At 49.7% G+C, this 21,463-nt stretch overlaps 2 protein-coding genes and 2 non-coding genes across 7 annotated transcripts in view; all 4 read left to right on the forward strand.

Annotated features, from left to right (window-relative positions):
- Positions 1–311: 311 nt before the first annotated feature.
- Positions 312–7,238, forward strand: ATP5F1B (ATP synthase F1 subunit beta). Its single transcript, XM_041757213.1, has 10 exons — positions 312–472; positions 936–1,118; positions 1,356–1,530; positions 2,695–2,816; positions 3,076–3,260; positions 3,777–3,935; positions 4,045–4,167; positions 4,848–5,060; positions 5,810–6,011; positions 6,988–7,238. The coding sequence occupies exons 1-10, from the start codon at positions 349–351 to the stop codon at positions 7,083–7,085; spliced, it is 1,584 nt and encodes a 527-aa protein (XP_041613147.1). The 5' UTR covers positions 312–348; the 3' UTR covers positions 7,086–7,238.
- LOC121492281 lies at positions 1,185–1,260 on the forward strand. Its single transcript, XR_005988177.1, has one exon. It is a non-coding gene; the product is annotated as a small nucleolar RNA SNORD59 (small nucleolar RNA).
- Positions 2,900–2,970, forward strand: LOC121492280. Its single transcript, XR_005988176.1, has one exon. It is a non-coding gene; the product is annotated as a small nucleolar RNA SNORD59 (small nucleolar RNA).
- A 1,601-nt stretch (positions 7,239–8,839) lies between the features above and the next one.
- Positions 8,840–21,463, forward strand: part of BAZ2A (bromodomain adjacent to zinc finger domain 2A) — a 35,134-nt gene continuing 22,510 nt past the window's right edge. For 3 of the 4 annotated variants that reach the window (XM_041757261.1, XM_041757263.1, XM_041757264.1), the window contains exons 1-2: positions 8,840–9,034; positions 13,824–13,908. The gene's annotated coding sequence lies outside the window, so the exon portion shown is untranslated. Of the gene's footprint in view, positions 9,035–13,823; positions 13,909–13,965; positions 14,558–21,463 lie in introns of those variants that run through there. The other variant, XM_041757262.1, reaches the window with a different exon arrangement.

Consider the following 21,463-nt stretch of genomic DNA (forward strand, 5'->3'; position numbering starts at 1 on the left):
GACAGCCAAAGACAGCCCGCGTGCTTCACGACAGGAACTCGGCCCCGCTCGGAACGTAGTTCCGCCAAGAACGCTCTCTAACTGGCATCTTTGTTATCCAATTATGTCTCGAGGCTCCGAGGGTGGACCTAACCTGATATTATCCAATGAAAACAAGGAGTTCAGATTGGCACCGATTTTGACCAATGGTTGAAAAGATCGGATATTATTGACGTATAGGAGCAGCACTGAGAGTGATGTTCAGCAAATTCATCCAATGGCCGTGCTTACTGCAGAGTAGGCCCCGCCCTAACGGGGGAGTCGGCGGCCCGCACCGCTGCGGCGCTCAGTCTCCACCCGGGCTCCGCCATGTTGGGTTTTGTGGGTCGAGTGGCTGCTACCTCGGCCTCCGGGGCCTTGCGGGGACTCGGCCCCTCGCCGCTACCCCAAGTCCAGGTCTTGCTGCGGGCCAGCCCGGCAGCGCTCCAGTCCGGTGAGTGTCTTCCTCTGAGAGCCGGGTTCGCTTCTGCCGCCCCATGACCTTGAGCCGCAGGCCGCTTGTCACTGGGGCCTGAGGCATTTCTGGTGACCGAAGGACGTCCCGGCCGGCGCCCTGCCCTCTAACCGCGGGCGAACAAGAATAGGTCGCCTATGGGAGCCTTCTTCGATATAATTCGCCTCATTTTGGGAAAGGGCTCTCTGTGACGGCGAAGTGCGGGCAGGTGCCTTGACCTTCCCTTGGACGGGGTCACGGAGACCGCGAATAATGGAGTTTTGTGCATGGGAAGATTGTGCAGGCGCCTTCTTGGTTCCTGCGCGGCCCTCCCTCCGGACTTGTCTTAATTGAAAGCAAGAGGAGGCCGGTCTTGGGCCGAATTTGCCAGTTCATGTGACCATCAACTGCACTCACCCCAATTTCTTCCAACATTTTTTTTTTTTTTTTTTTTGTCTGTTAGCCAGAGACTATGCCACCCAAACATCTCCTTCGCCGAAGGCAGGCGCTGCCACCGGGCGCATCGTGGCGGTCATTGGTGCAGTGGTGGATGTCCAGTTTGATGAAGGACTACCACCCATCCTAAATGCCCTGGAAGTGCAAGGCAGGGAGACCAGGCTGGTTTTGGAGGTGGCCCAGCATTTGGGTAAGTAGAATTTCTTAGGAATTGTAAAGAACTTGCTGAGTCCCAAGTACCCCCCAAATCGGTCCTCCTTCAATGACGATTATATCAAAATGACTTTCGTTCTTCTGAGTTTGCTGAAGCCACATTTCAGGTACTGAGAAGGAGTCTGGGTTGCTTTAGGTCTTTCATGCCAGCTGAACATTAAATACCAAGCCTGCTTGTCCTTCTGTATAACCTTGCAATATCTTCAACTAACAGGTGAAAGCACAGTGAGGACTATTGCCATGGATGGCACGGAAGGCTTGGTTAGAGGCCAGAAAGTCCTGGATTCTGGTGCACCAATCAAAATTCCTGTTGGTCCTGAGACCTTGGGCAGAATCATGAACGTCATTGGTGAACCTATTGATGAGAGAGGTCCCATCAAAACCAAACAGTAAATATCCCTCTTGTTGCATTTACATGCAAAGGGACTACTTTTTTTTTTTTTTTTTTTTTTTAAGTAAGCTCTATACCAGAATTCACCTGCTCTACTGACTGAGCCGCCCAGGCACCCCTCTGTAGTTTTGTATATGAAGGCAACACCTTGTAGTGTAGCAAAATGTTCCTGCAGAGACTGCTTAAAATGCTGATATATTGTTTGTTTGTTTTTAAAGATTATATTTATTCATGAGAAACACAGAGAGAGAGGCAGAGACCTAGACCCCGGGATCACGCCCTGAGCCAAAGGCAGACGGTCAACCACTGAGCCACCCAGGCGTCCCTGATGTATTGTTATCAAAACCGTAGATATGGTTTCTTAAGAAAATTAAGGATGCGAAAGTTCTGATTGTAAAAAACAAAACAAAAAAACCCTGATGCTTAGGACTCAAGTTGATTATGTGAGTTTTAATTCCAATGGCTGGGATGCCTGGATGGCTCAGCAGTTGAGTGTCTGCCTTCAGCCTGGGTAGCGATTCCTGGATCCTGGGATCGAGTTCCGCATCAGGCTCCCCACAGGGAACCTGCTTCTCCCTCTGCCTGTGTCTCTACTTCTCCATGTCTTTCCTGAATGAATAAATAAAATATTTTAAAAAATCATAATAATACCAATGGCTGAGGTTGCGGGGTTTCCAGAATTGGTGGGTCTTTGTATTTCCTATTGACGCATGAAGAAGTGCTGTTAGGTTAGGGCTTAGCAAAAGGAAAATCTTTTTTTTTTTTTTTTTTTTTAAATTTTATTTATTTATTTATGATAGTCACAGAGAGAGAGAGAGAGAAGCAGAGACACAGGCAGAGGGAGAAACAGGCTCCATGCACCGGGAGCCCGACGTGGGATTCGATCCGGGGTCTCCAGGATCGCGCCCTGGGCCAAAGGCAGGCGCCAAACCGCTGCGCCACCCAGGGATCCCAAAGGAAAATCTTTTTGACTGTTAAAGTTGTTAGGGATTGCGATTATGGTTTCCTGAGACAATGGAAATGGAATCCCCTTTATTGCAGAATGTTAGGCGAGGTGCCCGATGCCAGCTTGTGTGGAGTGTTGTATAAGAGATGAGAATTGAGAGAAAACTTTCAACAAGATGAATAAAAAGACACTGATCCTCTCTACCTACCTCTACAGATTTGCAGCTATTCATGCTGAAGCCCCTGAGTTTGTGGAAATGAGTGTTGAGCAGGAAATTCTGGTAACTGGTATCAAGGTTGTGGATCTGCTGGCTCCCTATGCCAAGGGTGGCAAAATTGGTAAGTTATTTGTAGTACATATTTTCCAAACCTAATGTGGGAAAAAAATCCTGCAGTGTAATAAGTAGGTACTAAGATCTATCCCTCACTGATGAGTAGCTTCTGACTTTCGTTCTTCTGAGTTTGCTGAAGCCAGATGCCATTCCTGAGAAGGGAAAAGATAGAAAACTAGTGTAATTTTTTTTTCTATTTTTTTTCTAAGTTTGCTTATTTGGGAACACACAACGCTTAAATATTGCTTCTTTTCAATCTCTTCCAGGGCTGTTTGGTGGTGCTGGAGTTGGCAAGACAGTACTGATCATGGAGTTAATCAACAATGTCGCTAAAGCCCATGGTGGTTATTCTGTGTTTGCTGGTGTTGGTGAGAGGACCCGTGAAGGCAATGACTTATACCATGAAATGATTGAGTCTGGTGTTATCAACTTAAAAGATGCTACCTCCAAGGTAAGTAGTGACCTGGTTTATGTCCACGTAATAGTAGTGCCAGGAAACCATTTTAGCTGACTGTATTACTTGCTGAAGCCATGTGTTACGTTTTCATTTTAGTGTCCCAGGGGCTACAAAAATTTCTGTGTTTTTCCTGCAGCTTGTAATACACTAAAGTATGTTTTCTTTCTTCATTGACATTACGTTTCCAAACTTTGTTTTTAGTAGATAGTCCCATCATTTAAAAGTTAATTTTGGGAGTTGGAGATACTTCTGTGTCTCCAATTAACCCTGTTTTGTGCCTTTCTTCGTTTTATTTCCTTCCTATTTCAGGAGTTTTGCCTTAATGCTATAAGAAACTATCTTTGTGTTATTTTGAGCCCCATCTCTAAAAGGGAAAAGAAATTTGCAAACCAAAATCTTGACGCTTTCTGAGAAGGAGGGTTTTTTGGTAGTTTCTCCGATTTGGAGACCTTGGGTATATGGCTTCCATATTCCCCTGCCAGGTTTTCTGATTGTGTATGATTACTCCAGGTAGCGCTGGTGTACGGTCAAATGAATGAACCGCCTGGCGCTCGCGCCCGGGTGGCTCTGACTGGACTGACTGTTGCCGAATACTTCAGAGACCAAGAGGGTCAAGATGTACTGCTCTTTATTGATAACATTTTCCGCTTCACCCAGGCTGGCTCTGAGGTAAGAAGCCTCGAAAGAACCTATTTCCTGGACTTTTCGATGGAATGGTGCAGATGAGGCTAAAGATGTAGACACCTAATACCTTTGTTCTTTTTCTTTCTTTTTTTAGGTGTCTGCTTTATTGGGCAGGATCCCTTCTGCTGTGGGCTATCAGCCTACCTTGGCAACTGATATGGGTACCATGCAGGAAAGAATCACCACCACCAAGAAGGGATCTATTACCTCTGTACAGGTAAGAACAATGAAATGGTTGAAGGTCTAATTTGTATAGAGGTATATACAGGAAAGTGTACAGCCTAGTTGCTTATGTCTCAAGGTTTTGACCAGGTTAATGAGCTCCCCAAAATAATGTATAAAATTCTATGTGTGCATGTTAGAGACCCTAGAAGGTTAAGAAATGCTCATTTGAAGTAGTTGAAGACATATATGTGAATGTGGATCACAAAGTAGTGGTTTCTAGAAAGCCTTAGGAGTTTGGAGCTGCATGAAAATCGCATTAATCATGTACTGCACTAATGTGCCACACTACACATCTGCAGATATAGATGATGTGTGTATGTGTATATATACACACATAGCAAAATTACTTTGTCTAAACTGTTGTGACTTTCAGTGAACCTAGTGAACTGCTGTAGTCATGCAGGATTTTTTGTTTTTAACGGAAACTGTGGGTATCAATAAAATAGAATTAAAATGGGGGATGAAAAACAAAAGGAATGACAATGAATTCTTTGAGCACAGCTTGGAGGGACCAGATCATCTGTATGCTCACTCAGCAGGTATTAGGGATGATAAGGCTATTTTTGAGGTTGAGTCTTGAATGCTAAAAGATGATGGGAGGTCAAAAAAGGGTGGCTTAAATCAAATTACTTGGTTTCCTGCTGCTCCTCATGGGGTCTTGACTCACTATAGGCTATCTATGTGCCTGCTGATGACTTGACTGACCCTGCCCCTGCAACTACTTTTGCCCATTTGGATGCTACCACTGTGCTGTCCCGTGCTATTGCTGAGTTGGGCATCTATCCAGCAGTGGATCCTCTGGATTCTACTTCTCGAATCATGGATCCCAACATTGTTGGAAATGAGCATTATGATGTTGCTCGTGGGGTACAAAAGATTCTGCAGGTGAGTAATGCAGGTGAGATCAGTGGCCATAAAGTCATACGGTGGGTTTTTGGGGACAATATTAATAGCAAATCTTTCCTGGTGACCTGTGTGATTTTCTTTGGAGCAAGGAAAGATGAAACTACCACTTTCTATTAGTGTGAAGGAGAACTCTTGGGTTTCCAGGTACTTAGGTTTGGAATCCGTTTTCTAATGGCACCAGACTAGAGGGGAGGATAAGACCTTGATCTTAGCTGAGGGCCCTCAGGATCCCAAGTATGTAACTTCACCACTACTAACTTGTTTACTTTGTGAGGTAAGGTGCTAAAATGTTTTGTACAGGGTCCCTGGGTGGCGCAACGGTTTGGCGCCTGTCTTTGGCCCAGGGCGCGATCCTGGAGACCCGGGATCGAATCCCACGTCGGGCTCCCGGTGCATGGAGCCTGCTTCTCCCTCTGCCTGTGTCTCTGCCTCTCTCTCTCTCTCTCTCTCTCTGTGACTATCATAAAAAAAAATTAAAAAAAAAAATTCTAAAAAAAAATAAAATGCTTTGTACAAAGCGCTGGGTACAAGGTGGTATTAACGCTTAGGTTTTTGTCCAAATTTGAAAGAATGAATATTGGGGTGCTTGGCTGGTTCAGTCAGTAGAGCATCCAACTCTTGATATATGGGTTGTGAGTTTAAGCCCCACTTTGGGCATGGAGCCTACTTAAAAAAAAGAAAAATATTTTGTGTAAGTATTTATTCAGGCCTTTCTTGTTTTCTCATAGGACTACAAATCTCTCCAGGACATCATTGCCATCCTGGGTATGGATGAACTTTCTGAGGAAGACAAGTTGACTGTGTCCCGTGCACGGAAAATACAGCGTTTCTTGTCTCAGCCATTCCAGGTAGCTGAGGTTTTCACAGGTCATATGGGGAAGCTGGTACCTCTGAAGGAGACCATCAAAGGATTCCAGCAGATTTTGGCAGGTGAGATTACGTGTATAAAGCTGAACATAAAATGGCAGAGAAACTGAAATCTCTTGAATGCTCACTGTGCTATATTCCCATTCCAGCAGTCATCGAGCAGTACATAAGTATATTGTGTCTAGTCACGTAATTTTAAAAAATAAACTATTTCCTATCAGTGTTCTTTGGAAATACTCTGTATTTACTTCTGAGAGTGAACTTGTAGGGATCCCTGGGTGGCGCAGCGGTTTAGCGCCTGCCTTTGGCCCAGGGTCGAATCCCACGTCAGGCTCCCGGTGCATGGAGCCTGCTTCTCCCTCTGCCTGTGTCTCTGCCTCTCTCTCTCTCACTGTGTGCCTATCATATATAAATAAAAATTAAAAAAAAAAAAAAAAGAGAGAGAGTGAACTTGTATTACTTGGTTGTTGTCATTTAACATTTACTGAGTGTTTTCAGACCTAGCTATTCTAAGTGAATTACAGGTCCTTATAAGGAAGGCGTGATTACCGTGTTTTTACAAATGAGGAATCTTTTTTTTTTTTAATTTTTATTTATTTATGATAGTCACACACAGAGAGCAAGAGGCAGAGACACAGGCAGAGGGAGAAGCAGGTTCCATGCACCGGGAGCCCGACGTGGGATTCGATCCCGGGTCTCCAGGATCGCGCCCTGGGCCAAAGGCAGGCGCCAAACCACTGCGCCACCCAGGGATCCCACAAATGAGGAATCTTAACGCACAGAATATAAAATAACTGGTCCTGATATCCAGCTGAAGTAAAGAGTAAGAATTTGAATCCAGGTTATATGGCCAGGACCATTTGTTCTTAATCCATACTGTATTATGTCTTACAAGTTATTTGTGACAGAAGTGTGTTAAAAGATTTCTTGGATGACACAAATTCATCACATTCTGACTGGTGGCCCCCAAGTGGTGAAGTATGTATACACTGCAAAAAGTTGCCACTTCTCACCAGTGGATTTTTTTTTTTCCATATAGGTGAATATGACCATCTTCCAGAACAGGCCTTCTATATGGTGGGACCCATTGAAGAAGCTGTGGCAAAAGCTGACAAGCTGGCTGAAGAGCATTCATGAGGAGGTCCTTTTGGCAAACTAAGCACTGATCATCCTCGGTGCTGTGCTTCTTGCCCCTAATCTAAGAAAAATCTGTTTGCTCTGTAGGCCACATGAAAGCCTGTGTTCTGTCTGAAGAGTATTTAAAGTTTCCAATAAAATGTACATCCCTCAGAAGTGGTCTATTTTTCTTTGTCCTGACACCACCACCAACACTAAGTTTTAGAGTGGCTGTAAGAAATACTACAAAGTACTGTCTTGATGGACAACTGCCGGTCTTATGAGGGGTTCCCTGCAGATGTGATCTCAAAAGTAGGGCCTCTGCTTTGGCCCTTTATTTGGCAAAGCAAATCAATTGTTTGCCTTGAATATACTTTATAGTTTATTCCTGCTTGATTAAAAAGCAACAGGGATATTTTTAAGAAGAGCATATGGAGGAGCGATGGGTCTACAGAATGCAATACTAAGACAAAGCAGGGATCAATCAGTGAATTGAAGGAATCCAACTTTTTGTAAAGGATGCTTCTGAAGGATTAAAAACCTGCAAAACTCAAGTCAAGCCCGCCACCACCACCGCCCCCCCCCCACCAGGTCTACCTAAGGTTGCTTGCTTTCTCCTTGCCCACCTTTTTTCAGGAAGTTGTTGACTATTGCCTGATTTATATTTTGGGCAAGCCTAGAGTTGCGTGTGATCCCTTGAGGCAGTGCATGGTAAATAACCATGAGGCCTGTCCTGATTCCTAAAATCCTTAAGGAAAGTTGGGGAGACTTTATCTGTTACAGGGCATGGCAATTTCCGGGTTTGTGGGGTTGGCCTTCTAAACTAAATAATGGAATTAGGTTATTTCCGCTTCATTTTAGCCACTAAAATGGCAGGTCAGGAGCACTCCAAAGTACACCTATTTCAGTGTGAACTAAGTGCCTAATCCCAGCCCAGTGAGTGTGCTTTCCTGAACTAGGGCCCATCTCCTGCTGCCCTCTGGTGGTAGGCCGGGAGACTGCAAGAACTCTAATCTCACCATTTTGAAATCCATAAAGGCCATTTGCTGGGATGTGGTTCTTAGCTAATGACTGTTTACAAACCAGCTGGGGCTTTTGTCCTGAGGAGGAGCCTGCATCTATAGGCTCCACCCCTGAGGCTTTCAAGCTGGATCGAAGCAGGGCGGGGACAAACTGAGATCCCAATTCAGAGGCCCCTGAGGGCTGAAGGTTGGGGAGGGGCCTTGGGAGAGATGCCAGGGGTGGAGTAGGGGCCTGTAAGTTAACTCCCATCTGCCTATGACGTCCGTGGCACTAGTCTCTCCTGTGTCTTGATCTGGACAGAAGGTGGAGCCCCTGAGCCGACTGTGCCAGGTCTTTTGCTCCCAGAAAAGCCTGGATTTGGGGAAATGCTGAGTTATGGGGGTGGGGGCACTTCCTCTAGATTCTGACTCCAGTGGGTAAGAAGATGATGCAGGAAGGCCCCAAGATATGGGGGCTTTGTTTTCCCATGTTACCCAGATGCAGACCTGGGAACTGATCCTTAAGGTCGTTTGTATCCCTCCATCCCCTCCCCCACACGTTTACGTGTCTCAGCATTCATCGAGAACCTTCTCCCTCTCACTAGCTGCAACTGTTTATTTCCTTCCTCCTTTACCACTCTTCCACCACGCCTCTGGAGTGTCAACACAGATCTAACCTTCCTCCATATTTCTCCTGGTTCTGCCCTGTCCTCGCCTCCTCCTCCCTCTCCACCCAGAGAAAGCCCCGCCCTTCCCTCCTCCCTCCCCACCCCAGTCTGTCACACAGGGACATCACCCTACAGCAGTTCAGGCTGTGGTTCGCAGGAAGCATACATTGGCTTTTTGATTCGTGCTAGTTCCCAGCTCACAGTTTAGGAGGATCTAACACCAGCCTTCACGTGAAGGGGGAACCAAGGACAGTGAGGAGCTGGGTGGTCCCAGCTTTGGAGCCCTGCCAGCTGGACATGGGTAAGTATGAGGACCAGCCCCCGGGGAAGGCCTGAAGGATGCCTACCTCCCTCCCTGGCTGACTCAGCAGGGGTGGGGCCTAACCTTTGCTCTTTTGGGGGGTGAAGGAGGGGAAACCGGGCTACAGGGGCGCAGGACTCAGGCGGTGAGTCTGCGGACCAAGGGATCAGGAGCACTGACAAGCTCGGGTTCCCAGGAAGAGTCTGAGACTCTGCACCTTAAGTGGGGCTCTCCGCGACCTCCCCGTACCCCCGACGCCCCAGCCCCCTGCTCCTCCCCATTTGAGCTGAGATTCAAGGAATACTTGACAGTATGCACTGCTGGCCTCCCCCCAAAACGTAAAGCCCACTTTTGGTAGCGTTGGAGGATTTTTAAGGTGCCTCTCCTCCCCTCATTTTCTCCCAGGCCTTTTAAGTCCCGTCGTCTCTCCTCCCCCACCACCAGGTGGGGGCTGCACTGAGCAGCTGCTTCCTGTTGCCCCAGAGGTTGCTGCAAGGGTGGTGGTGGTTGGGTGAAAACTGAAATAGAGCCGGTTCTCACGGTCCCACAGCGGTCTCACCAGGGCTGCCACTGGCGGCCCCCCCAGCGCCAGCCCCAACACCCCGCGAGAGGCAGGCTTGAGGTTGAAGGGCCCAGGAGGTCCTGGCCCTCGTGGCTTCCTGAGTCCAGAGGCGTGTAGGGTCGGGTCGCGCTGGGGAAGGAGGCCGGGGGCCCCCCAGCTGAGGGCACGGGCCGCGGGGCCGAGAGCCGGGGCCCTGCTCACCTGGCAAGGCCGCGCTGCGCTCCCGGGCCGCGGCCGCCCCCCCCACCCGCCCTCGCCCCGCGTCCTTGACCCGCCGCCGCCCTCCCGGCCCTTTGTGAGGAGGTCGCGGCCGGAGCTCCACCCGAGTCCTTCGGCTTGGGCCCACCAGCCTCCCCACTTCACCGGAGAAGTTTGTCTCTTCTTCTGGGCTCTCTTCTCTTCCTCCATCTGGGATCCTTCCTGGTTCTCGCCCCTAGGAGACGCCACCCGCTTCCCCTCCCCCAGCGGATTCCTCGCGACCGCCCTGCCCGGCGCCGGGCGCCACCCCGGAGCTCCGGCCTCTTTAAGTGCCCCCCCCCCCGCCCCCGCACACACCGCCGGCGCCCCCCCCCCGCACACACCGCCGGCGCCCCACCACCTGCGCGCCGCCCCCCCCCGCACACACCGCCGGCGCCCCCACCACCTGCGCGCCGCCCCCCCCCCGCACACACCGCCGGCGCCCCCACCACCTGCGCGCCGCCCCCCCCTCCCCGCACACACCGCCGCCCCCCCCCCCCCGCACACACCGCCGGCGCCCCCACCACCTGCGCGCCGCCCCCGCGGCCCGGCCCTGCTGCAGGTGAGGCCCGGCTCGCGCCCGGTAGCGGCGTCCCCGGCGGGGCCCTCCTGCAGTCGCCGGCCCGGGGATCCCCGCCGCCGAGCCTCGGCCCGACTCCCCTGCGGGAACTGCCCTTCCTCTCTCCCCCGCACTATCTGCCCGCGCACTTCTCCCCGGTCCTCGGCGCCCGGAATCCGGGCTTCTCACGCCTTGGCCGACCTCTCCCGAGCACCCCTCCTATTCCAGCCCCGGGAGCGCCCCTCCCCCGCGCCTGCCTCGCCAGAGAAATCTCCCGCGGTCTGGGTTTCGCCTCCTCCCCCCTGGATCCGGAGCTTTCCCACGCCATCCTAACCTCCAATGGGAGGGGGAACAACCGCCACCCCAACTCCTCTCCCTTCCTCGTAGTAAGTGGGGGTTGGAGGTTTAGCATGGACATGGACTACCCAGTCCCTAGTGGGCCCTGCTCCGTGTCGACCTTCAAGTTCAGCTGAGCCCCAACTAACGCTCTTCTGTAGCTCTGACCCCACCCCCCGTCTCCCGGAGTTTGGGGGTCCAACCTCAGCACCCACCAGCCAGCCCAGGTGGGAAAGGCCCTCTTCCTGGACCTGGGGTGGGCTGGGCCAGCTTCGGAACACTTCTATTCCAGGAGCAGGGAATGGGGGAGAGGGAGGCACACCCAGAATCTTGTGATTCCGGGCTTAAGGGTCTGCAGGGACATAGTGGGTGAGGGCTGGATCTAAGCGCGTGAAGGTGCTGGGGGGTGGGGGTGAGGGAGAGGTGAGGGAATCTTAACCTTCTCGGCTCAGATGCAGAGGGAGTCCCACTCTAAGGAACAGGGCTTTCCCCCCACTTCCTCTCCCCTCCCCCCTCCCCCTCCCCCCCCCCGCCTGCGAGACTGTGGCGGAGCTCATTGGGGAGTTTGAAACAGGTCTGTGGGTGAATCTGAGGGGGGCACATACCAACTTGGAGAGAAGAGGAGGAGGAGACTGTTTTGGACTAACCTGGAGAGGGAGGGGAGCAAGTTGGAGTGGCTGCGGGGTTCAGGGCTGACTCCCGACCAGCCCCTATCCACACTGCAGACCGTCCAGCGCGGGGAGTGGGGGCTTTAATAGTTACCTCCCCTCTATCGGGGACTATACCCCTCCCTCCGAGTCCAGCCGGGCCCCCAACTCTGCCCCTTCCCATCTGGGGCTTGCATCCTTCCTCCACTAGATCCGCCACTCCAGAATGAGGGGACCGGGCATCTGGATTTGTTCCAGACTCGGAGTCCTGTTCCATGACCTGGAAGATAGCTGGGTGGAGGAGAAGGGTGGTGGGCAGCGCAGCCCTGGCGGGTGGAATTCCAGGAGTATCTGGAGGGGGAGGGGGGGGACGGAGGGAGGGAGGTAAAGGGATGCAAACGAATCCTCTTCCTTCTCCCATTCTCTTTCTTCCCCCTCCCAGCCCCAGCCATCTGGCTCGGTGGAGCCAGGCACTGTGGCAACTGACCCCAGAGTCAGGGTGGTGCCGCAGGAACACAGGCAGGGCGAGAAAGGGGGAGCAGGTGCTAATTTCTCCCTTCTCATTTTCTTCATTACCCGCCCACTGGCCTGGCTTGAGAGAGGTTCAGAGTATTCCCTAGATACCCTTCTCACAAGTTGCTGAAAAGGTGACCATTTGCCCCTTCCCGTTTCTAGTAGCTTCCTGAAGGGAGATAGGGTGGGTGATTGACCACATGTGATGAGACTGAGGAATGTTTGGGGACATATGGGGTCAGTCTGCCCTCTGTCGTCTGGATGGGGGGAGAAGCACAGCTGCTGCCTGGGGTAGCTTCTGACTAGAAGTAAATACCCAGCTGTTGGGCATATTGACACCTCACCCTCATCCGGGCTCAAAGAGCAAGGAAGGTCTCTGGTTAGATGGGATGAGGAGGGGGCTCTCAGGGAGGAAGGTAATTGAAGTCTTTCTGCACCAGATGGGAAGAACGGATCCTGCCCCACTTTCATTTCTAATCCCAGGTGGCCCTCCTATCCAACACCCCTCTTCCCTACCGCTCCTGGCTGGGATAGTTCTAGAGGTTGCCCTGGAGACTAGGCCTGGGGCTCGGAAGGGGTGGGGGCAGCCAGTGGGGCACAGGAGTAACCGGCTCTTCCGGAGCGTAGTGGAGCCAGCGGGTGGGTGTGTGTGGGTGTGTGGTGGGGGAAGGGGCGTGGCCACGCCCGAGACTGGCGGGCTCCTCCCCGACCTCCCGCCTCTGACTGGCCAGCCCTACGACGGGGGCGGAGGTAGGAGGATTGTCCCTCGTCTGCCCTGGAAAAGGGAAGAGAGAGAGAAAAAAGATAGTGCCTCTCTTCCCTGGCCTTTTAGGAAGCCACTTCCAAGCCCTGAACCCTCTTCATCTGCCCTTTTTATTTTTTATTTTGGGGAAGGTGGGGCATTCCTTAGCAGAAGTTTGCCGGATCCCTACTTTCTCCAGAAGAAGGGGCCCTTATCCTTTGATTTAACTCAGGTCAGCAGGCTGTTAGGGTCTTTTTTTTTTTTTTTTCTTTTTCCAATGGTGACCTATAAATCTGTTATTGAGTCAGGGAGGGGAGAAGAGTTTTGATTTGACCTGTCTATTCCTTCCCCCTAGTAAACTACTTCTCTCAGGAATGGGAGAGTAACCCTTCTAACCCTCTTAGCCTCTTCCCTCTGGCCCACAGGCTTTAAGGCTTTACTGAAGCTCACTTCTTTATTAGCTTCTCTGAGCCATTTGTGGTAGGGAGTAGAGTCTGTTCCCAAAATTGAGGCAGAGCCTACTCCTCTGTGACGTTAGGAAATACAATCCAGACTGGTGTGTTTTTGGTCCTGCCTTGCCCTGTCCCCATCCAGTTTTCAGATTTTCTTCCTTCCCAGACCCCCAGAGGGAAAGGTATTTGTTGACTCTCCAACCTGCCAGAGTTTCATTATCCACACTCTGTTCCTCTTCCAGCATATTCAGCCTGAGTTTTGCAATTGTTTGTAGAACTACATTGCATTGAATAGGAATTATCTTGAAGTCTGCAGAGCCTGTTGAGTTACAAACCTGGTTTCTAGTCACATTTTATCCACAGTTTGACCTTGAACAAGCCTGTTAACCTCTCTGGGCCTTAATTTCTTCACCTGCCAAACGAGAGCAAGTTGAGCTAGAAATTCTCTAAAATCTAATATTATATGACACTCTTCCATCCTGGGGCCCCGCAATAGACATTATAGATGAGAGCCAAACTGTAGTCCTCTGCTAGTTTTTTTTCTTTCCTGTTCTCAGGTTTCACACAGTCATATAGCCCTATCAAAAACAGTACTGGGGTTCTAGAGCAGCTGGACATTTGGGGCATCTTATTTGCTGTGCCAGTTTTCCGGCTAATTCCCCGCGGATCCGGCCAGGTTTAGGCTAGACTGAGGTCTTCCTGGTCTGGTTCCAGAGCCGAGCTTCCTTTTCCTACGCACAGGAATCTTCCTGACTCCCAGAGCCCTGCAGATGTCACCGGGAAAGTGGTGATCCAGACAGGACCAGGCTGCCCCCACGGGACACAGGTGAGTGGGCGCAGACGCCGCAGCCTCTTGCCTTTCTACCCGCCCCTTTATCAGGACTGAACTTCCTCACTAACCTTTCAGCTCCTACACTTCCACTTTTCAACCAACCACCCAGCCTGGGAAATAAGTGCCCTTGAGATTATCCCCTCCGCCTCCACCCCACACCCCTGTTAGGGGAATGGCGCATGCCTTGGTCCTAAAATTTTGGTCTAGTCTTTCAGGTTAACCTCTGGGCCCGTGGCACGCCTTTCAGCTTGCTCGGTGTGAAGCAGGACTACCGCCCACGAGGAGCCATTAGGCCGAGGGAGCCGCCAGGCCGGCTGGGGGAGCCGCCGCGGCGCTAGGACCCAGATCCGGGTCGGGGAGCGGGGCCGGCGGCGCTAGGACCCGGTGGCGGAGGCCGCGGAGGGCGGCTCTCTCTCGGCCGCAGCTTCCCCGCCCCCGCCGGCTTCGGCTCACTCCTCCCCCGCCGGCCATGTTGGCTCCGCTCGGGCCCCGCGGTTGAGCCGCGTCCCCCTCCCCCCTCCCGGACCCCAGACCCCCTCCCCCGCGGTCCCCTCCCCTCCTGGCGCCCGGAGCGCGGCCATGTGAACCGCCCGTCCCCCGGGGAGAGACAAGCCCCGAGCCAGGCTGGACGCCGCCGCCTCAGGTCTGTTGGGTCGCTGGCCGGGGGCCTGAGGGGAGGGAGCCCCGCTTTCTTCCGAGGCTTCCCTCAGGGAACAGGCTGCGGGGCAGCCCGGAGCGTCGCCCCGGGCGAGGAGCTGACTCCGGCGTCATTCCTGCTGGGACCCAGCCTGGGGCGGGGGGCTCGCCGCTCCGCTGGCCGGGAGGGGAAGAGGGCTGGCGGGTCGGTTGAAGGCCGGGCCGGGCTGGCGGGGGCGGGAGAGGCCGAGGAGGCTCGCGGCGGCGGCGGCGGCGGCGGCGGCGAGGAGGCGGAGGAGCCGCCCGGCCGGTGGAGACGCCTCCTGTGGGGGACTCGGAAGGAATCCCCGGGAGGGGCTCCACCTCCTCGGGTGGGGTGGGGGCGGGGGCTGCCCGGTGCGGAGGGTGGGCGAGGGGGTTCCCTGGGCGGGTGAGACCCTCCGTCTGTGGGGACTGGGCCGTCCTGGCAGCGGCGAGAGGAAGGTAGAGGGGCTTCCGGGGGTCTCGGGTGCCTCCCTCGGTGCGGGGTGCGCGCTCCCTCGAGCGTGGCGAGCAGGGGAGGGCCTGGCTGGAGCGCGGTGTGCTTGGCTCGGGCCGCCGAGCCCCGGGAGTCTCCCACTCGAGGGATGGGGGTTGATGGAGCTGACGCCGAGCCGTCTGAGCCGGGCTTTTAGGGGCCGAAGGGAAGAATAAAGAGGGATCCCCTTCCGAGGGGATCCCTTACTAAGGGGATCCCCGGTTCCGTGGCAGAAAAGACGATCCCGTATCATCCCTTTCTTTCCTTATGTTCCCAGTTTTCCGAGGAAAGACTATGCCGATAGCGGGCATCCTTTGTAGGATTTATTGGAGTGCGAGATTTGCATCCTACGGGGGGGCGGGGGGGGGGAGCTTCCACCTCCATCTGTACACAAACAGCCCCTCCCCCAAGCCTCCCGCAGGAAGTGGCCGGGAAATGGCAGCTGTGCGTTTGCTGCTGCGTCTCTTGTTGTTTTAAAATGTCCATTTTAATCAGATTTGGTTTCATTTTCTGAGGCCTTCTGGGCAAGCTTGGATCCTGCCAACCATGTGGCTTAGGAGTCCTTTCGTTCGACTTTTTCTTTCTTTCTTTTCTTTCTTTTTCTTTCTTTTTTTTTTTTGGTAAACTTCATTTGTCAGCTGGAAGTGTAGTCACTGCAGTTGACTCACTGAATCCCGATCTGCCTCCCCCCTCCTCCCACACTCCAGAGCATCTCTGCTTCCATGTCTGGATTTTTTTGTTGTTGTTTTCCTTGAGCTAGAGGTCATAGAGAAGCAAACTCAGTCATCCACCAGCCCCGCTGCACTTTGAATACTAGTGATGAAAATTCTCGCAGGGATAGAGAGCTGCCAGGAAGACCTGGGATCTTTCTGTGGCATGAGAGTGACTTTTTAGGGTCCTACTTAATGTATTCTTAAGTATAACTTTCTGTATTGCAGAGCACCTAATCAGATGAACTTGTGAGATGAAGAGTAGATTCTGAGAAGTAGGGATCCCTGGGTGGCGCAGCGGTTTGGCGCCTGCCTTTGGCCCAGGGCGCGATCCTGGAGACCTGGGATCGAATCCCACGTCGGGCTCCCGGTGCATGGAGCCTGCTTCTCCCTCTGCCTGTGTCTCTGCCTCTCTCTCTCTCTCTGTGACTATCATAAATAAATAAAAGTTAAAAAAAAAAAAAAAAGAAAGATTCTGAGAAGTGGAAGAAGAGGGAATGGAGTTTATATGTTGGAGTAGGGACTGATTTGCGGGGTGAAGGTGATGGGCTTATTCCTTACTGGTGATTCTAGCCTAAGAGTAGTTAGTCCCCGTGGGAAGCGTACTAATTGATGTAGGGTGCTGGGTGGTTTACTTTCTGCAGAACCAACTAATAAGGAAGGTTAGCTGTCATGTGACTCGCTCTTCAATCCATAAAAGACATCTTCTCTCTTGTTACCTTTTGGAGAGTGGTGAGCTTTTTTCCCTCTGTTCTGCACAAAGTCATGTGTCCACATTTTCTTTCTCCTACCTGATAACTGCAGAGGATTTCTACTCTAGCATATAGTGGTGCACTGTGTGTACTATGTCCCCAGGCACTTTGGTTAGAGAGGAGTTGGCAACAGGATTTTGTATTTTGAGAGATGACATACTCAGATCATTGGACTATCCTAAAAACTGCTTAAGGCTGGCATAAACATTAATCTTTTCAGTATTTTCCAGTCATAACCCTCCCACCTGAATTGCAGATTCCTAGATTAGAGGTCCAGGTGGGAATAGATGGATGTATGACGTGATAGCAGCAGCATCACTGTTAAGATAGCATCGTTGCTTTTTTCACTGAAGCTGTTGAGGTTGATATTATGGAAAAAATAAAAACAAGTTCAGTATTATTGTCCTTTTTCTTGTCCCTCTTCATGACTGGTTGTTTTTTTTTGGGGGGGGGGCGGTTATTTTATTTTTAAAGATTTTATTTGTTCATGAGAGACACAGAGAAGCTGGTTGGTTCTTTTGAGGTGTTTTCTGACAGGGTTAATTTGACACACTGATTGTAAGTTTCCCTTTCTTCAGCCTTTGTTTACCTAAGTTGAGACCTGACAGAATAGTAAATTGATTTTCCCCGTTGGGGGTTAAAAAAGTGAAGGAAGGAAAAAGACCACTCTTTTCTTTGGACTCCGTAAAGGAATAGAAGTTGGTTTTGAGAAAGTAGATATGGATTCATGATTAATTGGAATGGTGAATGAAGCAAACTTTTCCCACATCCTTGTAAAATGGATGCATTTTTCCATCAGAGCAGCGGATTTCTTAATATTGAGTGTTTTGTTGGTTTCTTGTTTTTGTTTTCTTCATAAAGGAGAAAATTTTGAGGTATAGAGAGAACTATGTGGGCTGACCTCCAGAGCTAGTCAGGAATCTAGACTTCCTTGAGAGGCTCATCTTGCAGTCTTGTGGTTCTGGAATCAGGTGTTGCCAAGAGAAGCAAAGCTTGTTAGGATAACTGTGTCTTGCTGCCATTGACCTTTCTTATTACCTCTGAAGAGGTTTGCTATGTTATATTCTTTTACTGTTAAAATAGTGTAGAAGTTAGTCCAATAGTTGGTGTGATGTTTGACCTTGGTTTTTTTTTATATATAATTATTCCTTTTTAAAAAAATTTTTTTTGTTTATTTATGATAGTCACACACACACAGAGAGAGAGAGAGAGAGGGGCAGAGACACAGGCAGAGAGAGAAACAGGCTCCATCCACCGGGAGCCTGACGTGGGATTCGATCCCGGGTCTCCAGGATCGCGCCCTGGGCCAAAGGCAGGCACCAAACCACTGCGCCACCCAGGGATCCCTTGACCTTGTATCTGATGTGTACAGTAAGGCAATAATGCCAATGTTTTTATGTCTTGGGACATAGAGTGAAGTATAAAACTTGGAAGGTATTTCCTGGGGCAAATAATCTTCCAAATTTGTTTCTTGAGATATGGATGTCTTCATATACCCCATAGCCCAAGATTAATACTTTATCAGCATTGTTGCACATGGGTCAAAGGACTTTATTTAATATAATCTTTACACCCAACATGGGGCTCGAACTCAGGACCTGGAGATCAAGAGTTGCATGCTCTACTGAGTGAGTGAGCCAGGGCCTCCAGAAGGACTTTTTTTTTTTTTTTTCCAACCAACTTGTCAGTCTGCCTCATTCATTTTGAAATTTATGAAATTCTGCAAAACAGAAAACCTGTATTTGAAGAGCTCTGGAGATAGTTCTTAGTTTGGGTCACTAGCAGTAAAAGTAGCATTGTGTTACTATGTTGCTTAGTGTTTTGTCCTAGTTAAAGAGAATAATAGGGCATTTTTACCAATTAAAAAGATAATCTTAGCAAAAATTCATCGAAACTAACATATGGGGGTTTTTCGGGAGAAGTGGTCTCACTACTTTTGGTCTCCTCAGGTTGGACTCTTCATGACCTGTCTCACTAAACAGGATCTTAACCTACCTGCTCATCTCATGTTTTTTTTTTTTATGGGGGGATGTCTTCTTGAAGGCAAGGATCGAGTTCTTTTTTCTTTTTTTTTTTTAATTTTTATTTATTTATGATAGTCACAGAGAGAGAGAGAGGCAGAAACATAGGCAGAGGGAGAAGCAGGCTTCCATGCACCGGGAACCCAACGTGGGATTCGATCCCGCGTCTCCAGGATCGCGCCCTGGGCCAAAGGCAGGCGCCAAACCGCTGTGCCACCCAAGGATCCCAAGGATCGAGTTCTTAACTGTTAGAACTGAAATTCTGAGAAACAATTAGGGCTGAACGAAGGAAATAACCTTGTTACAACCTTTGGAATATGACTTTTACTGTCCTGTAATTTCAGAAGCATCTCCATTCCTCTGGCAGTGAAGTGACCAGAGAGAACTGTGACAGAAAATCTCATTTAGATCATTATATGATTTCTTTATTCAGTCAACAAATAGTTTAAAACCTACTGTGTACCTTGAGTGTGTACCTTGAGTGTTCAGTTAAATCAACCAAGAACATTTCACTAATTTAGAGCTCAAATTTATTGCCTCTTACTTTCTCAGTACTTCCCTGTTTCTAGGCCTTATTTTCCGTAGGGGACAGCTGTCTAAAATACATTAAGATTTGGGACCTCTCTTCTCTCTAGGAATTGTTACCTCTGAAGAATGAAGCTAAATTTTTGGGTTCTCTGAGCAAAAACCACAGCCTTTATTGAATGAGTAAGCTGATAGTGGCAGAAAAGATAGATTTATTCATTTGTCCAATCTGTGGCTTCAGCAATATTTCCTTTGGTTCTTTTATGTACTTAGCACTAAATTAGGTGCTGGACATATAATGGTACAACATATTATCTGATTGATGTAGAACCTATATGGTTTGGAAGAAATAAGGACAAAGAACAATCCTCTTTGTGTTCTGAGCAGCCTAGACATGGCCGTTGTCTTTGAGTGGCGCCCCCCCCCCTTTGTTTTTTGTTTTTTGTTTTTTAAGATTTTATTTATTTATTAGAGACAGAGGACAGAGACAGAGAGAGACAGGCAGAGGGAGAAGCAGGCTCCATGCAGGGAGCCAGACATGGGACTTGATTCTGGGTCCCCGGGATCACGCCCTGGGCTGAAGGCAGTGCTAAACCACTAAGCCACCAGGGCTGCCCCCCCCCCCCTTTTTTTAAGATTTTATTTATCTAATAGAGACAGAGAAAGACAGGCAGAGGGAGAAGCAGGCTCTATGCAGGGAGCCCAATGTGGGACTTGATCCCGGGTCTCCAGCATCATGCCTTGGGCTGAGTGGCTCCCCTTAATATATGTAGTCTTCTTTCATCATTCTTCTGCCTCATTGTCCTGCCTATGAAAGGGAGTTAAAGCACATTTTGAGAAAAAGCCTCAGTCCATACGTGCTGTAGTGGTCTGAGTCAGAGTTCCAAGTGCGGATTGTTACCAGGGCTGTTGGAATGGGCTATCCTTTACTAGAGAAGGCATGGGTTGGCATTTTGAACTCTGTATGGGTGGAGGAAGACAGCTTAGCCAGAAAGGGGATTTTAATAAAAGTCAGTACATCTTTGTAATTCTCTCAGGGTATGGAATAGGAATTGCAGAATGGGGCAGCTTTTGTATGGGGCAAGACTTTTCAACTTTGGTACAAATGATATTTTGAGCCAGATGATTGTTAGTTGTGGTGGGCTGTCTTGTATATTACAGGATCATTAGAAGTATCTCTAGCTTCTACTTACTAGATGCCAGTAGAATATACTTTTCAACATTACTAAATAGCCCCAGAGGCAAAATCACTCCTGGTTAGAAACCACTGTATTAGATTATGGTTCGTGAATCCAAATACGAGTAGACTTGAGAAATATCCTTTATAACATTCACAATTATGAAGCTAAGACATAGTGGTATGATTTATTTACTATACAGTAAAATTTGGATTTCCTGTTTAATAAAGATAAACACTTGAAAGCTTTCCCCACCCCTTCCTGCCCCGCCCCCCAATTTAGGAACCTCTCTATTTGTAGAACTGTGGTATTACTATATGGGAAGAATGAACCAAAGAACTGCAGGTACTGCCAAAGTGTCTGGCTGGATGGTTAAAGTGCCTTGTCTTTCTGGGGGTAGCCTCAGAAGTCTGTTAGGATTGGCCAGGACACCTGCAACAGTGTTGAAATCTGTAATATTTATTTCAACACATTGTGCATTGTCAGCCTTTTTATGTTAAAACCATGTCACAGGTCCACAGAATAAGTAGCTCTTCAGTTGAGACTGAGAAAAACAGCCTTATTTGGCCATGTGGCAAGGGCTTTACTGCTTCAAGCTCAAGGAGCAATGTCCCTTAATTCTTACAAATGAAGCATAGAGTGTCTTAAGAGATCCATTTACACACTACCAGGACTGGGCTGAGTACTGGCCTGATTGTACTTCCTGGTCATGAGAGCTGTCTACTATTCTGGGGGTTGGGCACTGACTGATTCTTTTTTCATTTGGCCAAAATCCTATTAGTTCAAAGGAAGATATGCTCCTTTGCTTTACCTATTCTCCTTAGTAGGAGGGAGGGCATAGATGGGAGGTCATAATTTACCTTCAGGCATTATTGTGACAAGCATCTTGGGTAGGAAGGTTAAAATGAAATAACCCTAGGTTTATTGCTTACAAGAGCTGTCTACATTTTTGCATTCCCGCGGTGTGATCCCATAGTTAAGGGTCATCTGAAATCAAGAGTCAATGTGTAAGGAAGTCTGGCTGGGAGGATTACCCCTAGTTTTGTAGTACTGGTAAAAAAAAAAAAAAAAAAAATTAAGATTTTATTTATTTGAGAGAGAATGAGCAAGAGTGAGTGGGACCAAGGATGTGGTGGGGAGGGGCAGAGGGAGAGAGTCTCAAGCAGACTGCTCTGAGCACAATGTGGAGCTCAGTCCCACGACCCTGAGG

The sequence above is a fragment of the Vulpes lagopus genome, chromosome 5, assembly GCF_018345385.1.
Source record: "Vulpes lagopus strain Blue_001 chromosome 5, ASM1834538v1, whole genome shotgun sequence".
Lineage (NCBI taxonomy): Eukaryota > Metazoa > Chordata > Mammalia > Carnivora > Canidae > Vulpes > Vulpes lagopus.

Bases quoted from the DNA above. Each gene is read 5' to 3' on its own strand.
- ATP5F1B (XM_041757213.1), top strand. From the start codon at position 349: ATGTTGGGTTTTGTGGGTCGAGTGGCTGCTACCTCGGCCTCCGGGGCC. The intron at 1,531-2,694 runs GTAAATATCCCT...CTACCTCTACAG, and splicing joins GGTCCCATCAAAACCAAACA to ATTTGCAGCTATTCATGCTG. The intron at 3,261-3,776 runs GTAAGTAGTGAC...TGATTACTCCAG, and splicing joins TAAAAGATGCTACCTCCAAG to GTAGCGCTGGTGTACGGTCA.